This window comes from Colossoma macropomum, unplaced genomic scaffold, assembly GCF_904425465.1.
Source record: "Colossoma macropomum unplaced genomic scaffold, Colossoma_macropomum, whole genome shotgun sequence".
In the NCBI taxonomy this organism is placed as follows: domain Eukaryota; kingdom Metazoa; phylum Chordata; class Actinopteri; order Characiformes; family Serrasalmidae; genus Colossoma; species Colossoma macropomum.
The window spans coordinates 22116385-22140894 of record NW_023494810.1 but is presented as its reverse complement, the minus strand read 5'-3'; the positions used below and the strand labels follow the sequence as shown (position 1 = coordinate 22140894).

The window sequence follows — 24510 nt, the reverse complement described above, 5'->3', positions numbered from 1 at the left end:
TTCCTTTTTGGCACCCATTAGTTTCAATTAACCCCGGTCTGACCCAGTTTAGATCCACCACCTCTGCTCTGTCCCTGTGAAAATGAAATGAGTGCCTATTCTCCCTCTCTCTCTAACTCTCTCTAACTCTCTCTCTCTCTCTCTCTCTCTCTCTCTCTCTCTCTCTCTCTCTCTCTCTCTCTGTCTCTCTCTCTCTCTCTCTCTCTCTCTGCGGCACATTTTGGCAAGTCCCGGCCGTTTCGGTTGGCACAAAACCGCACATAAAATTCTCGGCTCGGCTCATTCTGAAGTTGAGTGCGGCAAAACTGCAGACACTGACCAGGACTCCTTCTCCTTTCCACCTTCCTTCAAGCATTAAAATGTCAATATGTATTTCTTTTGACTCCCAACCATCACTTTTCACTTCCCCTGTATAAACTCCTGCTTTTTACATTTATTTAAGAACTAGCAGAGTAGGAAAAGTTCAGTTTAGTTTTATTGTGTGATTTCAGCAAATTGTGAATACAGTTTTACACAGCCAAGGCCAACATTTATTACGCCACATAGATATTTTTAAAATAGCTTTATCTTCTTCAGAATTAGGTAAAAAAAAATGTGTAGACAAGAAGAAATAAAAAAAAAAGTTAAGGCAAAAATATTTTGCTTTTTTAGCATAATTTTAAAAAAATAAATACACTACATAGGGCAGTGAATGCGTTCCTACAGTCGTCTGTGAGCGGAGGAAAAATGCAAGGCAATTTGAGAGAGAGGCTCTAGAGCTGTTGTGTGGAGGCAAGGGGACCCCTAGTGGTGACACGCACCAACCTACAACTCCTACAAGCCCATGTGCTTGTGGATTTCCCAAACATGCTTCATAGACTGTCTTAACATGGGTAGTTTATACATTAATATCATGAGCCAGTTGTCTTGCTCAGGACCCTGCTTAAAATAATCAATATACGACACTCTATATTCCCAGATTTCTTCTGAAAAAAAAGATTGGAATGTAAACTGGATTCCATGGCATGATATGATTGTCGTGATCTGCACATGTGACTAACTGAAAATTTCATAGCTAGCTACTTTTAGTCAAACTTGCAGCATACTGTTAAAGAGATATTTACAGATTGTAGCCTAAATTTACTAAATATGTACAAGCAAGGTTCGAGATCGGTGGAGATCCAATCTGGGAGATGTCAGATCTGGATCCATCGTGTTCCAGCGCAAATAAAGACATGCTTAACTGGATCCACCCGGATCATCACTGATACAGCACAGTAACATCAAGTGTTGCATGACACAAATGTGAATGAATGGTGAAATGCCCCCCCAGTTGTTGACCTGTTTGCTGATTCAGCCTCAGAGGCAGTGCAAGGTTTAAAATCATGGAGCAGAAGTTAAAAAGATGATGTTCAGGCCTGTATGTGGATGACTACAGTGTGGTCACACCCTGGCCATGTCATAAACCAGTCCAGCTGTATGCTCGTCTCTTGCTGCTGCAAGTTGGTACCTGAGCACAGATGGCTTCACCTGCCTCGTAGATTTAATATGGCCGTAAATCCACTATAAACTCTAAAATTCCAAACTAAAATTCCTCACTCCTGCAACTACATACCTTACATAGTAGATTAATATCTGAATAAAGACCTTGAGTTTCAGGGGTTAATGGTCTCTCTTTTTCACTGCACCCTCTAACATACACGGACACTCAAGGCTTAGCCCACCTTGAGCCCGTTTATCATCAGCAAAGTTTTTATCAGTGAAGCACTGGCTGCTTGACACTGTATAAACAGCTGTGCCTGGCAAAAGAGCCATTGTTTTTGGTACCATTCAAGCACCAGATGGAATGATCTACTTTCACCCTCCAATACTGCCAACACCCAGCTATCTCTGTATATATTACTTTAAAAAATGACTGCTGTGATCTTCACTGATGAGTGTGAATGTGTGTGCATATGCAGGCAGCGCTGGCGGAGAGCAGTTTGAGCCTCTTGAACAGCCCCACCCTGGTGAACAACAGCACGGGCGCCAGCCTCAACATGCTGCATGTGGGCCATGACGATGTGAGCAGCACTGTGGAGCAGGTGAACAGCAACGGCAGCTGCAGCCCCGGCCTGTCCCCACAACAATACGGGTATGACACGTCAGCTACAAAGAAACATGTCTAAATTTAAGCTGCACTACTACTTTCGTTGCAGATGCAAGTATACAACCATCCTAATATGATGTTATTATTTTAGGAAATTAACAATTTGAGATGTGTCATTTGCATAGTGATTATATGTAATACGTTGTTAGTACCCTACAAGATGTATCAAATAATAAACAAAATTATGTAAAAATAATGTAAAAAATAAGAAGAATAAAAAAAATAAGAGAGACATTTCCATAATGATTAATATATCTATACATGGTTCCATAATAACACATTTTCAATGCCTCATAATTGAAAACTGATGATCAAATCTGGAAATAATACAAAATTACTTTAAATGGATAATTCGCTAGTACTTCTTGTTGTTTCACGAAGTTTAGAATATTTAATAAAAAATAAATAATAAATATTTCTCAAGTTGTGATGGAATGACAAGTGATTCCAAACTTTTGAACAGTAGGATATTCTTGCCCGCATTACTTCTAGCGTATTAGTATTTGTATATAACGGAAATACAAATAATATTTTCAAAATGCACTGCATTAGTAACATGTCAGTGGATTGATTTGCTCTGTATGTATATGTTCTGCCTCAGACACCAGGTCCATGTGAAGGAGGAACCGGCTGAGATGGAGGAGGACAGCAGGCCCGTGTCTCTGATGGCATCTGTCACTCAAAACTTGAGCATGCCTGTTGACGAGCGTGACATGGATGAGGAGCTTCCCACCGAGGAACTGGAGTAAGAGGAGGGAGGAAGTGGGTGGAGCCAGGAGGCCCTGCCACTGGTTCTTGCGCAAAGGTGTAAAGTTAATAATGACCACAGACAAGCGAGGAAAACAAAGAGAGATGATACAGAACCAACTACAATGTCAAGAAACCAAAACAGGGTTAGACCTCATCGCTTCATAATGCAAAAACACGGAACATGCGTTTTGTTCTCATTTTTTTCCTTCTCTACATTTCTTCACTAAGAAACGTGTTTTAAACTCCGAGAGACAATTTTTAAGTCATTAAGTCATCCAGAACCAGCCGCTGATGTATTTTGGACTGGTAACAGATGCGGTGAGTGTTGGATCCCTATTGAAAACTGTTGAGGGGAAACCCCCGAAGTTCAGTGTACACACAGGTTGTGTGTATCTGCAGGCAAACACATCACGAGTCCCCCGAGGCATCTCTCTCTCTCTATCAGCTTTACTTTATTTTTTTATTTTATTTTTTTTTGCCTGAGAACACTGCTATGCTTTGGGCTAAACTACAGCTGTGGTTTACCTCAGAATGATGCTCAAAGGAGAAGACAGCAGAAACATCTTCAGAATGACCTTTCTGTCCTTGTTATTATGGGTTCTATCAGGGGGTCATATGGCTTTGTTGCTCCTTTTCCAGAACGCAAAAAGGGCCGATGCACGGCCGTTTGACCGAATGACTGCCTCTGTTGTACGCTGACACCTGACCCTAACGTTACCGGACTCGAGGAAGAAGAAGAGGGGACGTTTCCTGTCTTGGAGCAGTTTTAACCTTTCGTGCTCGGACACTGACTGGCCCGTTCTCTGTCGCCGTCTGATGTCGCTGCCTGATATCTGATGATATCAGCAAGCTGGGGAAAAAAAAAGCAGCTAGAACATTTCTCTCTCTCTTTCTCTCACTCTCTTTCTCTGTCTGCTTTTGTTAGACCAATAAAAAAAGAAGAAATCGTTCCCAAAAAAAAGGCATATTTTCAGGAAAAAGAAGCAGGACCAACTGGTGCTGGATTTACAGCGGAACAGCAGGAGGCTCATAGAAAATGACTGTACTGTTGATTGAAATGTGTGAGGTAGCTTTTGACTCTCTTTTATTTCATATTCATAGTCAGCTATTTCTGAAAAGGATCAACATTTTACATTGTGATGTACTTCAGTTATAGATGTGTCTCATCGAGTATTATATATACATTTTTTATTGAATCATTCTGTCATCATTCCAGACGGGCTGGATTTTGAGAGGATATCGATAATCCTTCCTTCAGACTTTACCATGATGCCCTATTACTTGCTCCACTCTGTTGGATCGTCAAGGTAGAGGGAAGCAAGACCACAAATGAAATCAGTCTACACATAGCAAGGAGACAACTGAAGATACACACTCCCATAGCAAAGAAGGTAGAGAAGGTTTAATAGCAGAGAGATGGGCTAGATTAAAGTGGGTCACACAGTGCAGGTTCCCTGAACGTTCCTGGACTAACCCTACAGGCACTCATTCCTTTTTTATTTACATCATGTATTAGGTTGTTTTTTTTTTTAAGAAATATCTTTTTATTAGTGGGTGAACATCAGCTGTGATACAAAGTATTGCTTTAACGGAAAAAAAAACGTTGCGGTCACGGAATACCTCATACCACGGTGTTTCCTCTGAGCTCTGTTACGAGGAGGATCCTTGCTGTGGCTAGCCAACATAGTGACTCTCTCCATTTCAGCTTCAAAGATCTATAGTATCTAGATATATGAAAGCTATCTGCAATTCACTGTGTGAGTTGAAAAGTGTCTCGTTCGCATGTGAGATTTTAAAACTTAGCTTTTTCTTTCAGTGAACTTAAAAAGAAAAAACAACAAAAACAGCATAATCCTTCTCAGCAGTGCCATGCCAAATTCTACTAAGTTTTAATTAATTTTTTTCCTCCCCTTTTTGCTTTTGTTACAGGTTACCAAAGAGATTTGTAGTAAACCAAAAACCCTCCATCTTTTAATTTCTTCTTTTCTTTCTTCCTAAATAACTGGCCAAAAGAACAGTCATTTCTTAATTTAATGTTTAGTTTTTGTTCTGTTTTTTCTTTTTTTTAGCTTGAAGTAATTTGTTTATAACTTACAGTACAGAGCATTCCAAAAACCAAAGTGTGAGATGCAAAAGAGAATTTGTTGGTTTAAGGAGAAAAAAACTGTTTAAGTATATGTTAAGTGAATGAGTTAAAACTATGTACGGTATGAGGCCAAAAACAGTATTAACAAGCCTCTTGCAGTTCCTTAGATAATAAAATAAAGCACTTAATGTAGGAAAAAAAAAGCTCTACCCTCTCGTGCTCAGGCAATGGCAGTGTTAAGAACACAACCTTAGAAAAACGCCTCAAGGTCTAAGATTGCAAATAATGCTTTTACATGCATAAGGCACTTGAATGACAGTGAAACACTTTCATTTGACACTAGAAGCCAGCAGCAAATACTCAGTGTTCCTGTGTTCATTAGATATGATTTCCTTAAATGAAGTGTTTATCAATACTTCAAAATACACTTCAGTTTGACAAATACCAAAAAGAACAGGCGAGCATTTCACGAAAACAACAAAAAAATGATCTCTTCATCCAACGCATTTTCACCAAATCCACTAATTTTCTATTGTTTGAGATTCAATTAACGTTTATGTGATGATTTTTATTAGCGCTAAAAGAGTCTTTTGAAAATTATTGTTTGAAAGATTAACGCTCATCTACAAAGCGCACCATTCGCTAAACAAGTAAGGGATGACTGACAGGAATGAAAACATTTCAGAAACGACAGACGAAACGCGTTTGAGCAATGATTTAAACAATGATTGCACTTCAAACTGCGTTTGATCCGGGAGGGACGTTTTTAAACAGTACACAGTCTTTTTGTCTTTTTTTTTTCTGCTTTAAGAGAGGTTTAAACACACCTGGTTTAGGAACGGACACATGTTTCTTACACTTAAAAAAAATAAATAAATAAATAGAGACCAAAAATGTTGCTACCTCCTTTTGAAAATAGTCCACAAAAACAAAAAAGGCCAATGAAAGACACTCATAGTCATGTTCACGGTGTAGTTTTCTCATTCATCCTCCAAACCCAGTTGAGAACCAAAATATGCTTTATTGATGCATACTTGTGAACAAAGCTCGCCTGGCTTATCTTTGAGTCCAAATTCATTAGCATGAATGAAAACAAGCAAACGACACACACAACACGCTGGGGAAAAAAATAGAAATGACTACCTCTCCCCTCTTCAAAAAAAAAAAAAATGCTGACTCTTGTTAAGTGCAAAGCATTAAAGTGGTCAACATATTGAAAAAGGTCTACTCCAAATTGCATATTCGCCATCTTTAAGTGATCTATTAGCATAGTGTCTATGTACAGGTCCTCTGTGCGGAGGCTTAATTGTGTGTTCTAATTCCGCATGCATAATGAGGGGCCAGGCCCCGCTTTAAGCCAATGAAACGGCCGGTCATTAGAGTGCGCTCAATGGGGCAGTCAGTTGGGTGTCAGAAACGATGATAGGCAGAATGCATTAGCGCAGGCCTCTCTCTCTCTCTCTCTCTCTCTCTCTCTCTCTCTCTCAAATGGCCCCCGCTTTCCAATTAATGCAGAGTGTAGCTTTGTGACGGCTTTGGGTGGAGAGAGAAGTGGGGGGGGGCGTTGTGGAGAAGGGAAAGAAAAAAGAAAAAAGCACGGACGCACGCACGGAAAATCACACTCGAGTGATCGTGGTGCTCTGACTAGCGGTGACTAACACAGTGGGTCTTTTATTCATACTGTAGATCACTCAAAGATCATTCCGATACAAGACAAGCAACAGGCTTAGCTGCAGAGAAGCACTATGTGACTAGTGCTAGTGAAATAAAACCAAAATATCCAAAGAAAAGTGCTTGTACATGCTAAAAAAAAGAAACAGATGGATATAATGACGATAACAAAGCATATAAATATGGATTTTTTTACTGAATCTCTCAGTAATAAAGGAACTGCTGCATTCACTAAATAAAAATGTCAATTGTGCTTTAAGGTACAACCTGTAAACAAAGTTGTTTTATAAGGTGTAGACTGACATACGTCAATGGTATTAGCGATCACCATAACACTTTGGTTACTCTTACAATCTTGTTGTAATGATGTATTATTGTATATTACCGCTCGGCTTTGCTCTCAAGGGCATTTTTTCCCCCCGATTCTTTATTTTTTCTTTTTTTTCTACATAGTTTATTTTGATTTTCTACACTTGTCTAGCTATTGTAAAGCTTTGAGCTTCAGAATTCCTATACTGTATTGCTTATGCTGAAGTGTATGTATTTATCATATTATGTGTTGCAGGTATCACGGTTAAATAGGTTTCGTTTTGTTTTGTTTTATTTTTGTTTCCTCTCTTTTTTTCATTTTGTCTTCATAAAACGTCTGGGACGATGATTTTTTTTAAGTGTATCTCAAAAAAAAAGAATAAAAAAAGATTAAAAGTTAGATAAGTGGTTTAGGTAAACACCTGTTTGTATATTTATCTTAGTTAGGTCTATTTTGATACTTTTTGTCTCTGTATTGCATTTATGCATTTTTAAGGAAAAAAAAATGAGAGAAAACAAAAAACTAAAAAAGTTGAACTCGTTGTGTAATGATACCTCAGAAGGACTTTTTCTTAAAAAAGACAGGACCAAAACCTCACAAGGAGAAAGAGGAAAAAAAACAGACCTGAAGAAAAATATGTAGCCCTCTCTTGCTTTTAAAGAAGAGCAACTTTGAGGTGTTTATTTGTGGGTCCTTTTTAGGTGCCAATATGTGTGTACAGACTCCCTTTAAACCGAATCATTCCTGTAGTTATCATAACCGTGTAGCCGTCTCTCACCCGGCAGTGGCGCTTTAGTTCCGTTTTGTTGGCTCTTAGCCCGGCAGGCTTGGTGGGAAAGGCACTCGTTAGCTTAATTGGCATTAACAGTGCGGTAATTAAAAATAAGCTGATGCAGTGTCCGCTGTTTTACTGGCTTACTCACTCTTTTGTTGCATGGAGAGCCATTGAAAACGTGTCTTTAACACAATGGCATCATGATTTCAGTCATTGTTTCTTCTCTCAGAGAGAGGTTAGATCCACAGACGCTGATTACCTTTATTTATACTTTTATGTTTTCTTTTTTGCATAGAATTTTGAGACTTTTCCTCAGCAGCGTACCAAATAAGAGTCCCGCAAAGGCTTTCAGAATTGCAGTTCATCTTCTTTGTCTGCCAAAGGGGTTGTGTGTAGATTTCTTTGCTCCAAATTGGTGAAATCCACCACAGCTGGAACCAAACTAAGACATAATGAAGGTGAAACAGCAGCGTTTCAGCACAAATGTGCTTTCTCCAATTCCTTCGTTTCCACTATACGACTTTTTAACTGTCACAGAGCAGCAAGCACTGCCTTCATCCAGCCCTGTGATTGGCCTAAAGCGCCACTGCCCTTTGATTGACAGCTCCAAGGTGACGTTTGTCCAGGAAAGGGATCCTTGCAGGGGAGCTTAGCCTGATGGTATTAACTTCTTTGGCCAATCGAATGGAACTACCACTTCAGCTCTCCTTTTCATTGCATCTTAAGAATGTGTGTACATTTTTCAGCAGTGACTTCTATGTACTTAGTTTATTATATATATAAATATATATTTTTTGTTTACTTTTTTTTTGGTTTTAACTTTCAAATGAGACTTTGGGGAAAGAATAGGTGGTGGTTCTGAGATGGTATAGAAAAAAAAAGGCAACTAGCCATCCACCATTATTGTTTTTACCCCGGGGTGACCATGTTTATGCCAGTCACTGCCATTTTTTCTTCATGCTGTATAAAAAACACATATATCTGTGTATTTGTAACCTGAATCTTCTTGTGTCTGCCCATGCAGACAATAAAAAAAACTGTACAGTAGTTCTAGTTGCATGTAATCTGTACTAATTATTGACAATGGCATTATAAAATGCAATAAAATACTTATTACACTGTCCTCTGGGCCTGGTTTGTGTGCTCCTTTTCAAATTATGTCGAGTTCACTGTGCAGCAAAATTATTAGTGTGTTCACAGCTGAATTGACAGAGACAAATACATACAATATACACCCTTAAAAAATGATTTTCCAGGGGTCTTTAGCAAAGAAGAATAGCAAAGAAAATTGTTCTATATAGAACCATGAACACTCAAAAAACCTTTTGCATGATTAAAGAGTTCTTTGCAGCATGAAAGCGTTCTTCACATTGATAGAGAATGTGCTATAGATGAAAAGGGTTATCTATAGCACCCAAAAAGGGTTCTTGCATTGTTAGAAGCTTGACATCATAACAATAGAAGAACTTTTTGAGTGCTATATAGAATCATTTCAAAAAGGTTCTGCATAGAGCTATATACAACACATTCTCCATTTCACCATGCAAATGGCTCTTTGAGTGTTCATATTGTCTCTTTTAGAACCATTAAAGAACCATCTTTTTAAAGAACTATATTTAATAGTCATATATAATATAATCTATAACAAATTAGATATGTAAGAACTATAGTGCAAATGAAGCAGGGTTGTCACTATCAAGTAATCTATTGTTGCATGCAAAAGTTTAAACAACCCTGGTCAAATTATGTTTTGTTCATTTGTTCAAGTGAAATATTTTTTTTTCATTTGTTTTATTTTTTTATGGCCGAAGATTAAAAAATTAAGACTTAACTGAATAATAACAAACCATGTATAGCATTTCAAGATAAACCAGTAAAAACCCTGTGACAAAATACATCAGATACATATTGTGCAAATGGTCAATTTATCAATGGTGATTTAATGAAAAGCTAAAGTTCAATAGATTAATTAAAAATAATAATATGCTTCAATTCTAAAACACTTTCCTGGAAAATGTAAAGAAAAATAAATAATGAATGAAAATAATAATTAAAAACCTCATGTCAAATAATCCACATATATAGCCTAGTTTTAGTCTATTTCAAATGTGCATTATAATCATGCAAATTGCTAATAACGATTCAACTGGATGGTATTCTAATATATTTTTTATCAATTATTCGAGTAACTGTGACGTCCCTAAAATAAACCTACAAATATTGAAAATATAAAAGTACAAAATACAAATGGACAGGTGTAATGTAAAATCTGTCACAGTTGGGTAAATTTAGAGTAGGGCAATGTGGACATTTAGTCTGAAGCAAACTTTTTGGGGGAATTTGCAGGACAAACATAAGTCGAGGTGTGAGAGCTGCTCATGTAGACCCTGCTGGACTTAGTGACAGCCATATGTTATCAGCTGTGTCTCTTTTTCTCTCTCTTTTTCTTCACAGCTGCAGAAAGCCTTGCATTGTGTGCGAAGGCAGAAAAATGTGCTCTCAATTAGGAGTGTGAGAAGGAAGGAGGAGTCTCACTTTAAAAAACAAGGGGAGAAAAAAAGAAAGAAAATAGCATTAGACGTGACACTTGGCCGCATCGAGTTTGGCACGAGCAAATGATCGGACCCGAAAGCCGGGGCCTCTGCTGCGGGGCCTCCGGAAATGTCTGCATAGCACTTGCCATTCAGGAACGATCTGAACTGGCTGGTGTAGAAAAGGAAGCGGTGTGGGGGGAAGGTGGGGAAGGGGGATTGTGGGCTGGTGCATTTTGACAGCGGCTTTTTTGGGGAGGAACATTTGGGGGGTAAACATCTGGAGAGAGCAAAGGGGGTGGGGGGTGTCTTATAATAACACTAATCCCGAAGACTGGCTGAAGTCTGCCTGAAATAGGCCTCCATGCCTGCTCACTGCAGAAATGACAGTAATAAAGTAATGTTTACAAGGGCGCTTTTGTCTAAGAGCATCAAGTTAATGACAGTTATTTGCCTCTGCTTTTACTTTTAGAACTAGTGGTCCTTCGCACACTTCACACTTTTCTTACAGATACTACGCAGTCTGAGCTGCAGCCAGTGACCCTCATCTCAAGGGGCAGAGATCGGCTAGCAGATGAAAGCAAGCGTTATACTGTTAACAGCACAGAACTTGTGATGTGATGCATTGAATTGATGTACGTCATTTTTCACATCAATGTAATTTGGAAAAATGCATTTAGAAAACCTTATCTTAAAATAATCATAAAACAATGTCTCAGGCATCACAGCATATTCGTAACCATTAGCCCAATAACTAACTCTTTACATCTGATCGACTTAATTATGCAGAAATTAAAAAAAAAAAATCAGTAAAATTCCTCTATAATGTAGAAATTATGTACATTTGAATCAAAAAAATGCCTTAGCATTTTTGGTGCATTTAGTCTGGAGCCATTTATTAAAGTGAAATTACACTGATTTTTCAAAAGTTCTACATAATTATATCATGTAAGATGTAAACAAAGTCATTCAGAGTGGTTTGATGTGAAATGTGTGGTGGTGATAGGAACCAAAACTCCCCAAACTCCCTCAAATCTTCTGAGTTTTTATATGTAACGTTGATAATGATACCTAAGAGTAAAATAATGGAAATAAAAAAAAATTTCTTTGGCAATTCTTTGACATTAGAATGTCCTGCGTGGAAAACTGTGCCAGAAATAGCTTGTACAACATATGTTTTTTTGGCCAAAGCCTTCTCTCGAAACTATCATAAAACAACGGCATCAGGTATCAACATCAGTGTATTCATAACCATTTCATGTAATAAGTTTCTGTGAGGGAGCTTTTAGAGACATTAAATGTGTCTGGTTCCTATCACCACCACTGTAAACAATTCTGATTTGTTAAGGTTTTCTACAATAGAGCATTTCACATCAAGCCACTGTGAATGAATTTACATCTTTGAATTACACATACAATTTGAAGAATCGTTGAAATTTCCCTTTTAGGTACATCTAGAACAGTGGACAAAGTACCTAACTTGTAAAATTATTATTTGAGTAAAAGTCTTGTATCTATATTTGTACATGCATTAAAGTACAAAACTATTTGTTTTTAAATGTTCTCAGGTATAAAAAATAATATATATAACTATTATATCATTTTAATGAAGAGACTGCAGACATGCAAAACAGTTACAATTAGGCCAACATTCCTGCTTATTTAAAAACTGCATGAATCAGAAACAGATTATATTCACATATTACAGCATATGGCTCATTTCTGAAAGCTTGTCAGAGGAGCCCATGCCTGGTTACAGTTGCTAAGCTACTATAGGAGAAGATTTTATGCTTTTATTCTTTTTATACATCAAGATTTTATACTTCAATTCTTCTGCACTCTTACGCTGTCTTATATTTACTTGTATATAGTCATTTCATCATGAGAGAACTTTTGTAATGTGTGTGAAGCTGTGATTCTTCTCTTTTTTAATTTCTGTTCTTACTGAATTAAAGCCTTATAGTTTGGGTTCAAATTAGGACAGAAATGAAGCTTGTTTTCAAAAGGGTCAGTTGGAGCCAGCTGTGTCTGAGATAAGACAGCTTTTGGCCTTGAACAGCCAACAGGTCTGATAGATTCTTAGCAACATGGAAGAAAACACGTTTCTAAACAGAAACGGTATGTTCAGTCTTCAATATACATGCTAATTATATATTCGGCCAATGAGAGATTCTTAAAATATAATCAGCCAATGAGAAGACAATTATTTAAAATATTGCATTAGGAATGTTTGGTTTAAAAACCTACGTATAATCTCTCATTTTTATGAGAATACCATGCAGAACTGGGCAGTGAGGCTTCTCCCCTTGGCCAAGCTTGAGAATAATAAAAGATTGATTTTATTTCCCATCTGTTCTTCTCTCTTTGATAAAGTGAATTTGAAACGATATCAGGGCTCTGTACTGATATCACATGACCGTGTATATCAGGCAATCAAAGATTCGAAATTCAAGATTTATTTATTTACACAGCGTTTTTTGCTATAGTCGTTGTCGCAAAGCAGCTGTACAGAAAAAAAAATTTGGGTCCGAGCCCCCATGAGCAAGCCAGTGGCGACAGTGTCAAGAAAAAAACCCTCAAAAGGGACTCATCCTCCTCTGGTCAACACTGGATAGCAAAACAATAACATAACCAGAGTAATATGAATAAAGAAAGAAGAACTGACAATGACAGTCTACAATAGTGAGTACAGAATAATGAGCCTGTCATTGGACAGAAGTATTCAGATTAACCAGTAATAACCGATGACTGCTGTTAGAGGCTTATCAGAGAATCAATGAGAAATAGAACTATGGAAACCAACGACTACTGTTAGAAGCACGTTAGTATGAACACGTGAAGAGCTCAGTATATTGTGAGGCAGGTGAACAATGTCTTTGATAGGATAAGAGGTAGATCTTGGAACAGCATCAGACCAGACAGGATGGGCAGTTGTCCAGTTCAACTATCAGAGCTTTGATACTTGGAGGGATTATGTTATGATCTATTTAAACCATCATGACCTATTTAAAGGCATCAGTTGACATAGTAATAAGCTAAATATATACAAAATCATCATTAATAGGGTACTTTTTGTAGTGAGGCAGCTGACCCAAACCCTAACCCCTAAATGTCAGCTTGAGCAAATAATACTTTTTACCAATTTTGTTTTTTTTTATCTTTTGTTTCTTTTAAACTGATGTTGAAAGATTTATATTTGTCATAAGTTTAATTTTGAAATATTAAAAAAAAAAAAATGCTGTCCCTTGCTTGCATGTCACTACCAAAACACAGAGCTTTAGTCCATAGGTGGAGGCTATTTTAGCCACACCCCTGCATTTTAGAGCAGGAGGTGAGACTGCATGGCTGCCCCTAATAGCCACATGGTGAGCAGTTAGATCCCATTGTTTTGAAGTAAATGTGTCCCTAAGTCTGAAAATCAGTGTGTAACATGATGTGTTGTCACTACTGCAACACATATTTTCTTTTTTGTTTTTTAATGAAATATATTATGATTTTATGTGTGTACAACTGTTCAAAGCTGTGTTTGCTAGTCATGTACTGGCTAGCATTTATGCTCAAAATTAGCTAAAATGGTCACTACTGAAACATTTGGTAACGTTTCAGTAGTGTTATTATTGTTTTAGTAGTGACCAAATGAAATGTTCAATCATATTCTTTAATAAACATAATTAAGGTGTAGGGTCACTCAAAGCAAAAGGATTTTAAGTCCAAGTCACTTAAAATGTGTTTTCATCTCTAACTTTGAACTAGTTTGGTAGAATAGACAGAGTATAACAGAATAAAAACATAACATTTTAAAGTTAAATGTTCTGCTACACTGTAATTGGACAATCATTATTTAGGGCATTTAGTAAAAGGTGTGCTATGATTAATTATTCAAAAGTGCATCACATTTTTTTAAATATTTCAAAAAATCTGTTTTTCTCTCAGTTCAGAGTAAGCAGTGATGACATATTCCTGCAGACAGTGGTGAAGTGAAAAATGTGTTACTTAGAAATTTGGTGAAATTAAAGTAAAAGATACTCAAAAAAGTACTTAGGTACAGTAATGAATACATGCACTCTGTTACTGTCCACCATTGACATTGTGAGATACTTTATTGCACATTTATGGGCCGGCCATGTTAATCAGCTGTGCTTTGTTTTCCTCTCCAGGAAATGAGTTATCCAGCAGTGGCCTGAGCTGTCATCACTCTCAGTGACACATTCGGTGAGTAAGAATTATGTTGGTGACTCAGACCAAACTAATGGCTCAATCTTAGAGACAAAAGTGTTTGAAGAAAAGCCAGTGCTGTGTATTTTAAACCCAAACACTGTAGACTTATTATTCAGTTATTAACCTCAAGACTCATTCAGTAACTACCGTAAATTATTTTAGATTTACCATGAAACTAATATGCAAGTTGTAGTTATGAAAGTGAGGAACTGTGTATAAACTTTTATATTATATTAAAAAATATCTCAAAACTATTGTAAAAGAGTATCTTATGCATCAGGCAAAGTATTCATAACCATTATACGTAATAACTTTAAATGAGGTAGCGTTAAGAGGCTTTAAATGCCTCAGATGTCTGGTTCCTTTCACTACCAGTTTGAATGATTCTGATACTCTATAAATGACATGAAACTACTCTGAATGACAGTGTTTACCTCTGAATGATTAAATTTTGAAAAATTGTGGACTTCCCCTTTAAGGGATCTTCATTATAAAAATACAACCACCATTTACATAAATGACTGACAGCTTTTGCAAAATTCTCAAAGTCTGATTCATAAAGACATTGTTCATAGACTCGAAAAAACAGTAATCATTGGTTATAGACAAAAACTGTGAAATGCTGAAGGTTTTAGTGCATCTGGGACGATTGCGCTCTCTGGCTGTTTCCTGCAGAGGCTTTCAGATCAGCAGGACTTCGACCGCAGCGGGCTGTGAAGTCACAGAGTGCACGGTGACTGCCCAGTGGCCTTTCAGTTGCTGTGTTACAGGCTCTGTCCACCAGGAGGGGTAAATAAGCCAGTCAAAAAGTGAGTGAAACACAAAAAAAATTCAACAAGGGAAGGAAAAACAGCAGGACAGGCCCAGTCAGAGAGCCCTTTCACACTCCTGAGAAAACCTTGTGCAGACACACACACACACATGCACAGGGTGTGGAGTGTTATTTCAGCTCACTTAGGCTCAGGATCAGGTTCTCTTCTCCCATCTGCCATAGCTCGGCATGTCTGAAATCTGCCCTCAAAACTTCAGAAAACACAGCCAGTTCTTTCCTGACAAGGTGCTTCACTGCAAACACTGCAAAAGGTTGGAGACATTTTTGGAAGAATTAGATTTTTATTTCATTGAGGTGATTCTTGAAAGAATGAATGTGGTTTGTCAGGCAGGAAATTGACCCTGGCCACTGGATTCTAAGGATACTTTAGTGAAATTTTGGGAAAACAGAGTTAATGTGTGACATACGTAAGCAGCAGTCAACCTCAGTGGCAGTGAGAGGGCCAAAAATGTCATGATGCACAGCAGTGTCAATAAGCAAATTAGCATTTGGCCAGTGTGAATGCATGACGTAGGATACAACCCACAACAAATGCTTTGACCCACACCAGTATGGAGGCAGAGGAATCTTTCTCACCATTACAGACTCAAATTCTGTCATTCATTCAAAGATTTAAGGACTATTTAATAGGGACAGATACATGATATATTACATATATACTTGTGTGTATATATTTTTTCCCTACTTAATTACATAAATACATCAGATTTTATTTTCTGTTATATTTATATTTATTTTCTGTCTATTCCTGTTATATACTGCAGACGCATGTCCGGTTTTGTTTTATTAATATATACATTTTTATATTACTAATTGATACTTAACACTTTCTTTTCTTAATTGTTACATTGTTACAGTCTTACATTGTATCAGTCTTAGTTTTGTATTTTTTTATTTACTTTTAATATATAGATAATTGCTGACAATACAAATGTGTGTATATATATATATATATATGACCAATTTCCAACCAAATATGCCATAAATATTAACACATTTATTTAATTTAACATATTGAGTTTAACATATTGAAAAAAAAAAAACCTAAAACTTTTGCACAGGCCACATTTTATATTTTCTTTTTTATTCTTGTATGTTAAATTCAGTATTTGTGCATTAAAATGTACAGAAGTGTGTTCTCCGTAGAGGACATGTTAACTTAGTTTCACTTACAAAATCAACAAAACTAGTTTGACCAGGGGTGCACAAACTTCTGCATATGACATACAACTATTCTGATTGGCTGCTCATTCAAAAAGCAGACCAGGCTGAAACACTCCTTTTACCTTAAGCGTGAATAAGAGTATCTGATCTTGAATAATCCATTGTTTTTTGTGACATTATAAGAACAAAAATTCCAAATGGACTGTACTGACTGGAGAGTGAATGTTACATTATGCAATAATGTTTACATACTACATTATTTAAAAAAGGAACCTAATGTATATGATTAAATTAGTTGGGCTCTTTAAGGACTTGCCTTTAAAACAAATCACCAGAACTCAAAGGCGAAGGCTGCGCCCCTGTAAGCCTGTCTGTTGCAGGCTCCAACCTGTTTAGATTATGACTATGACTGCTGAAATCCTCACAACATCCACGCTAAGCTCCGCTCTCTGCTGCACAAGATGACTTTGCACTCATCCCCTCCCTAATGAGTCTAATTAAGCGCTCTCTGACAGGCTAAGCCTGGGCTGGACCACTGGCTCATATAGCACCACAGCAGCAGAACAAAAGCATCTTTGTGAGTGATTGGAACCACATTTTCATCCGCCTCCCTCTCTTTCTCCCTCTCTTCCTCCTTCCCTCTCTCACTTCCTTCCCCACCGTTCCAAACTGCTCAAACCCACTGAAAACAAACAGCATCAAAAGTTTAAAATAATACCACAAAAAAAAAAGAAAAAGGTACTGATAGATACCTGTGGTATATCATGCTCTCTCTCTCTCTCTCTCTCTCTCTCTCTCTCTCTCTCTCTCTGTCTCTCTCTCTACTCCTCTCTCTGACTTTTCACAGTCCAATACAATTCAAGAAAGCTTTATTGGCATGACTGTATCACATGACAGTGTTGCCAAAGCGTGTAACATACATCAGTCACACACACACACACACACACACACACACACACACACACACACAGACACACACACACAGAGTTCATATACCTAGAATTCTCAAAGGTATTTCATACGTTTCATCTCATCTGTCTCCTTCTCTCTCATTCTCTCTCTCTCTGTCACTCTCTCTCTCTACTGCTCCCTCTTTCTCTCTCATTCTTTCTCTTTCTCTCTCACTCACTCACTCACTCTCTCTTCCCCTCCCTCTCTACCTCTCCCTCTCCCTCATTCTTTTTTCTTGCTCTTCTCTTTCTTTCTCAAAATCTCTCTCCCTTTCACTCACTGACTCTTCCTCTCTCTCACTCTGACTCTTCCTCTGTCTCTCTCTCTCTCTCACTCTGTGACTCTTCCTCTGTCTCAAATTCAAAGTAGCTTTATTGGCAGGACTGTTTTGAGTACAATGTTGCCAAAGCATATAAAATTCAGCTCAAAGCGGAACATGTTTTGTAGAACTAAAAAACAAATATAGAATTAATAGTAACAATGAATAATGGTCATTGAAATAACAGCAACAATGTTAAAATAAATAAAGTAAATAAATAAAATAAGACAATATAATACATGTTGTAAAGCTTGGTAAAGTAAATAAATAAATACAGTAAATAAATAAGATAAGACAACGTGTTTTATATAATAAAAATAATTCCAATCGGTGTATTTAACCTATATACAGTGAAGAGTTTGGAGGGGTCAGGGAAGTGGGGGTGTGGAGTGTGTTGCTGTCCCTCAGGCCGTGACAAGTTGCCACATATTTCGCAGCGAGAGACGCTGTACTGCCCTCACCAAGGAAGATTGGTAGTCTTTCATATTCTGTTAGAATTTCAAAATTTGGGAGAATGATTTTAATTTTATTATGAAATTTTCTCGTGCCAATTTGAATTTTTCACACTGAAGGAGGAAGTGCAGCTCTGTCTCGACCTCACCGCTCTCACAGTGACCGCACAGTCTTCTCTCTCTGGGCAGCCAGGATTTTTTTATATCTGCCCGTTTCTATGGCCAGACTGTGGTCACTAAGCCTGTACTTGGTCAGGATCTGTCTCTGCTGTGGGTCTCTGACGGTGAAGAGATACTCTGCCAATTCATACTCTCTGTTTAGGGCCCGATAGTTCTGTAATTTAGACTGAGTTCTGGTTTCGCTGTCCCAATGTTCCAGATAAGTGTTTTTACTGTGTCTGATAATTTGGTTTACTCTGATTGGACTTTGGTCAGCAGTGCTGGACTGAGGCTGCTGTGTGTTAGGGGTCAGTGGGTTAGTTAGTCTCATAACCAGCTGACAGAGGGGACTGGGTTTAGGGCTGAGCTCTTGGGTTTTAAGTGCTTTATACTGTAGTGAATTTGGATTACTGAATTTTAGATGCTGCCAGAAATGTCTCTCTTTCTCTCTCTCTCACTCTGTGACTCTCCCTCTTTCTCTCTCTGTCTCTCTGTCCCTGTCCCTTTTCCCTCTCTCTCACTCTGTGACTCTTCCTCTTTCTCTCTCTGTCTCTCTGTCCCTGTCCCTTTTCCCTCTCTCTCACTCTGTGACTCTTCCTCTTTCTTTCTCTGTCTCTCTGTCCCTGTCCCTTTTCCCTCTCTCTCACTCTGTGACTCTTCCTCTTTCTCTCTCTCTCTCACTCTGTGACTTCCTCTCTCTGTATCTCTCTCTCTCTCTCTCTGTGACTCTCCCTCTTTCTGTTTCTCTGTCCCTGTCCCTTTTCCCTCTCTCTCACTCTCTCTCTCTTACTTTCTTACTATACCTGTCTCTCATTCTCTCATTTTCTTTTCTCTTTCCCTCTCAAAATCTCCCTCTCTTCCTCTATCCCTCTTTCTTTCTTTCTCTCTCTCTCTCTCTCTCTCTCTCTCTGACTCTCTCTCTTATGCTCTCTTATGTTCTCTCTCTGTCTGTCTTTCAGTTCTTATCTCCACTGCTTCTTTATCTCCATCTCTACTTGTTTACTCTGATCATCACTGATGTGTCTGGATCGCATCATCCATTTCAGTTCTTTTAATGAAAGAACAATCACAAGCTGTTCCCTGGAAAGAGATTCACTTAACTTTGTTTTGTAATTCCTCCTGCAGAAGGCTTCCGTTGCTCGTAGCGTAGCTGATTACACAGATTGTCCAGTCCAGTCTTGGACATATGCACTACCTAGGTTTCCCCTGCGCTGCCAGACTCTGTAGGCAGACATATGTGTGTTTCTATACCACATGCTCAGGCAGGCTGCATGTAGAACAATGTTGATGGTTGGCCAAGCACCATTAGCCCTGGACTGGCCCACATTTCATTAAACTGTGCCTATAGAGGAGAACAGCAGATCACTGTCTCCATGAAACAGTATCTTAAACTGAGGCCATGATACAGACATACAGCAGGACAATGTATGACACCTGCAAACACAATGAAACAGGAAGGGTATGTTCAGTATGTTCACTCTCTCTCTCTCTCTCCCTCTCTCTCTCTCTCTCTCTTTTCTCCTCACATTTGTCTTCCTTGTTCTCTTTTCTACATGTTTTTTCTGTCTCTTTTTCTCTGTCCTCTCTCTTACTTCTTTCTCCCCTCTTTCATTCTGTAATCTCTTACTCTTTTTCTCTCTTTGTATCTCTCTCTTTTCTCTCTCTCCTTCTCTTTCTCTCCTTTTCTCTTTCTCCCCTGTCTCCCTTTTTCTCTTCTGCATCTTTCTCTTTCGACCTTTCTCTCTTCTTTCTCTCTCTCTCACACACCCTTTCCTCGTTTCATCAGCATGATTTTCGCACAGTTCATATATGTTTTACTCTTTTCCTAATATGTTAAAATCAGCAAATAAACTGTAATTGTGCACTAAAATGTGCAGATGTTTGTTCTCTATAGAGGACTTATTTTCATTTATTTTCACTTATGTTCATCTTTGATTCAACTTAGAGAACAGACATCATCTGGCCTTCTTTGAAGGCCTTCATGGTTCCCCATTGGAAAATACATAGGACAGAATAAATTCATTAGAATTTTACTTGAGCACATGTAACTGAGATTATGTGCATATACTACAAGTGGAACACTCTATATCGGTGTAAACACCCTGTTCCTTTACTCTACAGCCATGTTTGAAGGTGCAGTGCCAGACATATAGGCACACAGTGAATATATAGTGTAGAAAATGTGCAAACCACATTTTCTCCAGGCCTGAGGAATTCAAGATTAAAGCAGACAAAATGAATATAAATTGGAATGTGTAAAATCAGCCATGCCACCTAGGCCAGAACAAAAGGATCCACCAGCAGATAAAACTGATTTACGAATCACAAAACACCAACTGTTCTTCTTCATGTCAATTATGCATATGATCCTTATCTGCTGCACTTAAACATGATAAGATTTGAAGGATGACATGGTTGTAGATCAAAAACATTAGAACTTCAGGTGAAATGAAAAATAAATCATAGCTAACATATGGCAATGATGTAACCACTATCTTATGGGTCCTATTTAAAAAAAAACATAGTGGGCCTCTTTATGCACTATTGTTTATTACATTACAAATGTTGCATAAAAAGATGTAATGTTTATGAAAATAATTCTAATTCTAAAAGAGCATTTTGTGGGGCTGTTGGCTCCCAGACCTTCTAGTGTCTTAACTGCATAGCTGATTTACATAGATAATGAAGGCTTATAGAAAAAATACTTAATCATGCTTGTATTTGAACTCTGCAAGTATTGCAGTACTATACTATGTGATTCCTGAGTTTTGGATGGAAACAAAAGATTAAATTCTTGCATTGCCTTATGGGAAAATCAGGAATTCTTTTTTTCCATGGTATTTAGGTAAACATAGCTAAGCTCTCCTATTGATTTGGGCTGAGGTATTAGTGTAATCATCAATATTTTCCAATCAACCAGTCACGTTTTCATTATCAATAGGTGGTACCAATTTTGTGAGAATAACTCTAAGCCTTCTGGAAGTCCTAGATATGTCACTAACTGAACAAGAGCATGTTTCATCTAGAACTGCCAAAAATTGTTTATGCAAATCACTGTTAGCTTAGCACTAACAAACTACTAAATATTCCATATGAAAGCTAGCAGAGATTAGTATTATCATACAGTGTAGTTTTGACATATATGGCGAACTGAACTGAAGGCCTTGCTTTAATAGTCATGGTTCGCCACTGCTTTATTCAAACCCCTTACATCGTTACTGGTACAATTTTATACTCATGATGGGCAATTATGATAACGAGTTCTGTGCAAAAGTCAGAGACCACCCCTTCTCTTGTCTAATTTCCAGTCAAAAAGACTATTAAGTAGAAGTCAATTTTTCACTGTCAGAACATAAAGCAGGAAAGATGTATTTAACAAAAATCTATACAAAAGCCTTCAGTGCTAGGTATAATATCACATCTCTTAGTATTTCAGTAGTCCACTGTTAATATATGTGCACTCCACTGCCAATTTAACTCTTCCATCCTTCCAATCTTAAAACCAACAAGTTCCAGCTGTGTCCTCCCAACAAAAGCTGTCCCAAAAGAGAGTGCATTTAAATGGCTAAAGGAGATATTTCTGAAGAGGTTATGTACAAAATATTTCATAAGGAAGAGGAACATCAAAGGAAAGTTTCCAACACTGAACTTCAAAAAACGATGGAAAGATACAGAGTAAATGGGACTCCTATTAACCATGCAAGACCTGATAGACCACCAAAACTGTCCCCACCAGAGAAACAGTACTTAAAGCTTTCATCTTTGAGAGAGAGGAGAAAATCAAGCTCCACTCTTGCTTCAGATCTGAAAACATCCACAGGTGTTTCTGATCCTTCCACTGTGATCCTTCACACTCAGCACTATGTGACTGAAAGGATGTGTAGCCTTTAAGAAGCAGTTGCTGAGAAAAGAAAGAAAAAAGAAGAACATTTGCACTAGAACACAGAAACTGGACTTCTAAGATGTGCAATACTGTATTATGGACTGATAAATCTCAGGTTGTGAAAAGCAGAAAATGCAACCAGCTTCTAAGACTGAAGTTTGGAGGTATGAAAAAATCTTCCTGCAGATTTCCTTGAAAAAATTAAAGCAAGTCTCACAAAAAGATTGGAAGCTAAATAAAGGACACATTAATTACTGAAAATATTATTACATTTAGTTGTTAAGCATTAGTTATTCATTTTTCAGCATCAGGAAAAAAAGTAGTTCTGATACTGAAAAATAAATAACTCATGCTTAAAGGCTGTTTTGACTGGAAAATAAATAGAATAAATGTGTCCAGTACTGTTACTATGGCTATCCATCATAGATATAAAATTGCATCAATAGTGATATAAGGGCATCCAGTAAAGATACCCTGGTTACCACAGCCTCCTCACACTACAGCAGCACTTGAGCAACACTGTAAGCAGACCTTTTAAAAACGTATTTAGAAAAAGGAATGACAGGACATAGCTTCAAGTCCTTCAAGCATGTTTTTCCAGAGGAAATGATATCACATGGTGCAGAATATTGAGATAAATCCTCAGTGAGAGGGCTTTTTAAAATTTTTAACTTAATTAAAATAATAACAATTAAAATATATAGATACTGCAACAAATATATAGAAAATGCAACAAAGATGTATGATATCGACCTAATCACTCTGTTGATGATGCCATCTCCACCGCCCTCCACTCAGCCCTCACACATCTGGACAAAAAGACTCTATCAACACCATCCATTTAACACCATCATCCCCCAGCAGCTCATTCTCAAACTGGACTGGCTGGGGCTGAACACTTCACTGCGCAACTGGCTGTAAGACTTGCTGACTGGGAGACCACAGGCAGTACGGGCCGGCAACAACACATCCTGCACCATCACACTGAACACGGGGGCACCCCAAGGATGTGTACAGAGCCCCTCTTATTCACTCTAATGTCGCACAGCTCCAACCTCTTCCTCAAGTTTGCGGACAACACGACTGTGGTGGGTCTCATCAGCAACAATGATGAGACAAACTACAGGAGTGAGGTGAGTCGCCTGGCCTTGTGGTGTAGACACAACAATTTCCATCTGAACATTGAGAAGACGAAGGAGATCGTAGTGGACTTCAGGAGAACGTGCACCCAGCATGCTCCTCTGACCATCAACGGTGCTGCTGCGGAGAGGGTGAACAGCACCAAGTTCCTGGGCGTGGACGTCACAGAGGACCTCTCCTGGGCCAACAACAAAGCATCACTGGCCAGAAGGGCTCATCAGTGCCTCTACTTCCTCCGCAAACTGAGAAGAGCCAGAGCCCCAGCCCCCATCATGTGCACCTTCTACAGAGGTACCATCGAGAGCATCCTGACCAGCTGCATCACCGTGTGGTATGGCGCCTGCACTGTGTCCTGCCGCAAGACACTCCAGCGCCTCGTGAGAGCAGCTGAGAAGATCGTTGGCACCTCCCTCCCCTCCCTCCAAGAGATATACAGCTCCCGTCTCACCCGAAAAGCCCTCTGCATGGCAAGTGATCCCACTCACCCACTACACAGCTTCTTCAGCCTGCTGCCATCAGGGAGGAGACTGCGGAGTCTCCGAGCCAGGACCAGCAGACTGGGGGACAGCTTCATCCACCAGGCTGTCAGGATGCTGAACTCTCTCCCTACTTTTCCCCACTTCTGCCCCCCACACACACAGAGTTTGGACCCAAACACAGGTTACTGACCCCCACTCCCCAATACTGAACTCTGACATTCTCAGGGACTGTTACGCACCCATCACTTTCTGTTATGCACTCATCACTTTAACAGCTCCATAAGCTCATTCTAATTGCACTACTGTTTATATTTGCACTATTTATACCCACAGACCTTAATCTGTATGTGCCTTATATCACTTTAGTGTTCATTTCAGGACCTTCTATATTTATATATTTTTTATTATTCTATTTTTCTACAATTAGTGTTTATTTTATGATTAGTGTTTAGTGTTTTTTTAATGTCTATTTAAATACACACTTTTCCTGTTTACTTTCTATTTAATGTTATTGCTACACCATGGGTCTGAGAGTAACACAATTTCAATTGCGTATGTCCTGTATGTCCTGTACATATTGTAGTATTGACAATAAAGCTGACTTGACTTGACCTGACTTGATGATACAGACAAGAAATACACCCACAATTATAAAAGGGCTC

General features: G+C 38.3%; 1 protein-coding gene across 4 annotated transcripts in view; it reads left to right on the top strand.

Annotated features, from left to right (window-relative positions):
- Nucleotides 1-8843, top strand: part of foxp4 (forkhead box P4) — a 169918-nt gene extending 161075 nt beyond the window's left edge. For 3 of the 4 annotated variants that reach the window (XM_036559388.1, XM_036559390.1, XM_036559389.1), the window contains 2 exons: nucleotides 1941-2113; nucleotides 2730-2877. In XM_036559388.1, the coding sequence (XP_036415281.1) occupies nucleotides 1941-2113; nucleotides 2730-2877 (321 nt within the window). Of the gene's footprint in view, nucleotides 1-1940; nucleotides 2114-2729 lie in introns of all 4 variants that reach the window. The other variant, XM_036559387.1, reaches the window with a different exon arrangement.
- Nucleotides 8844-24510: the final 15667 nt, after the last annotated feature.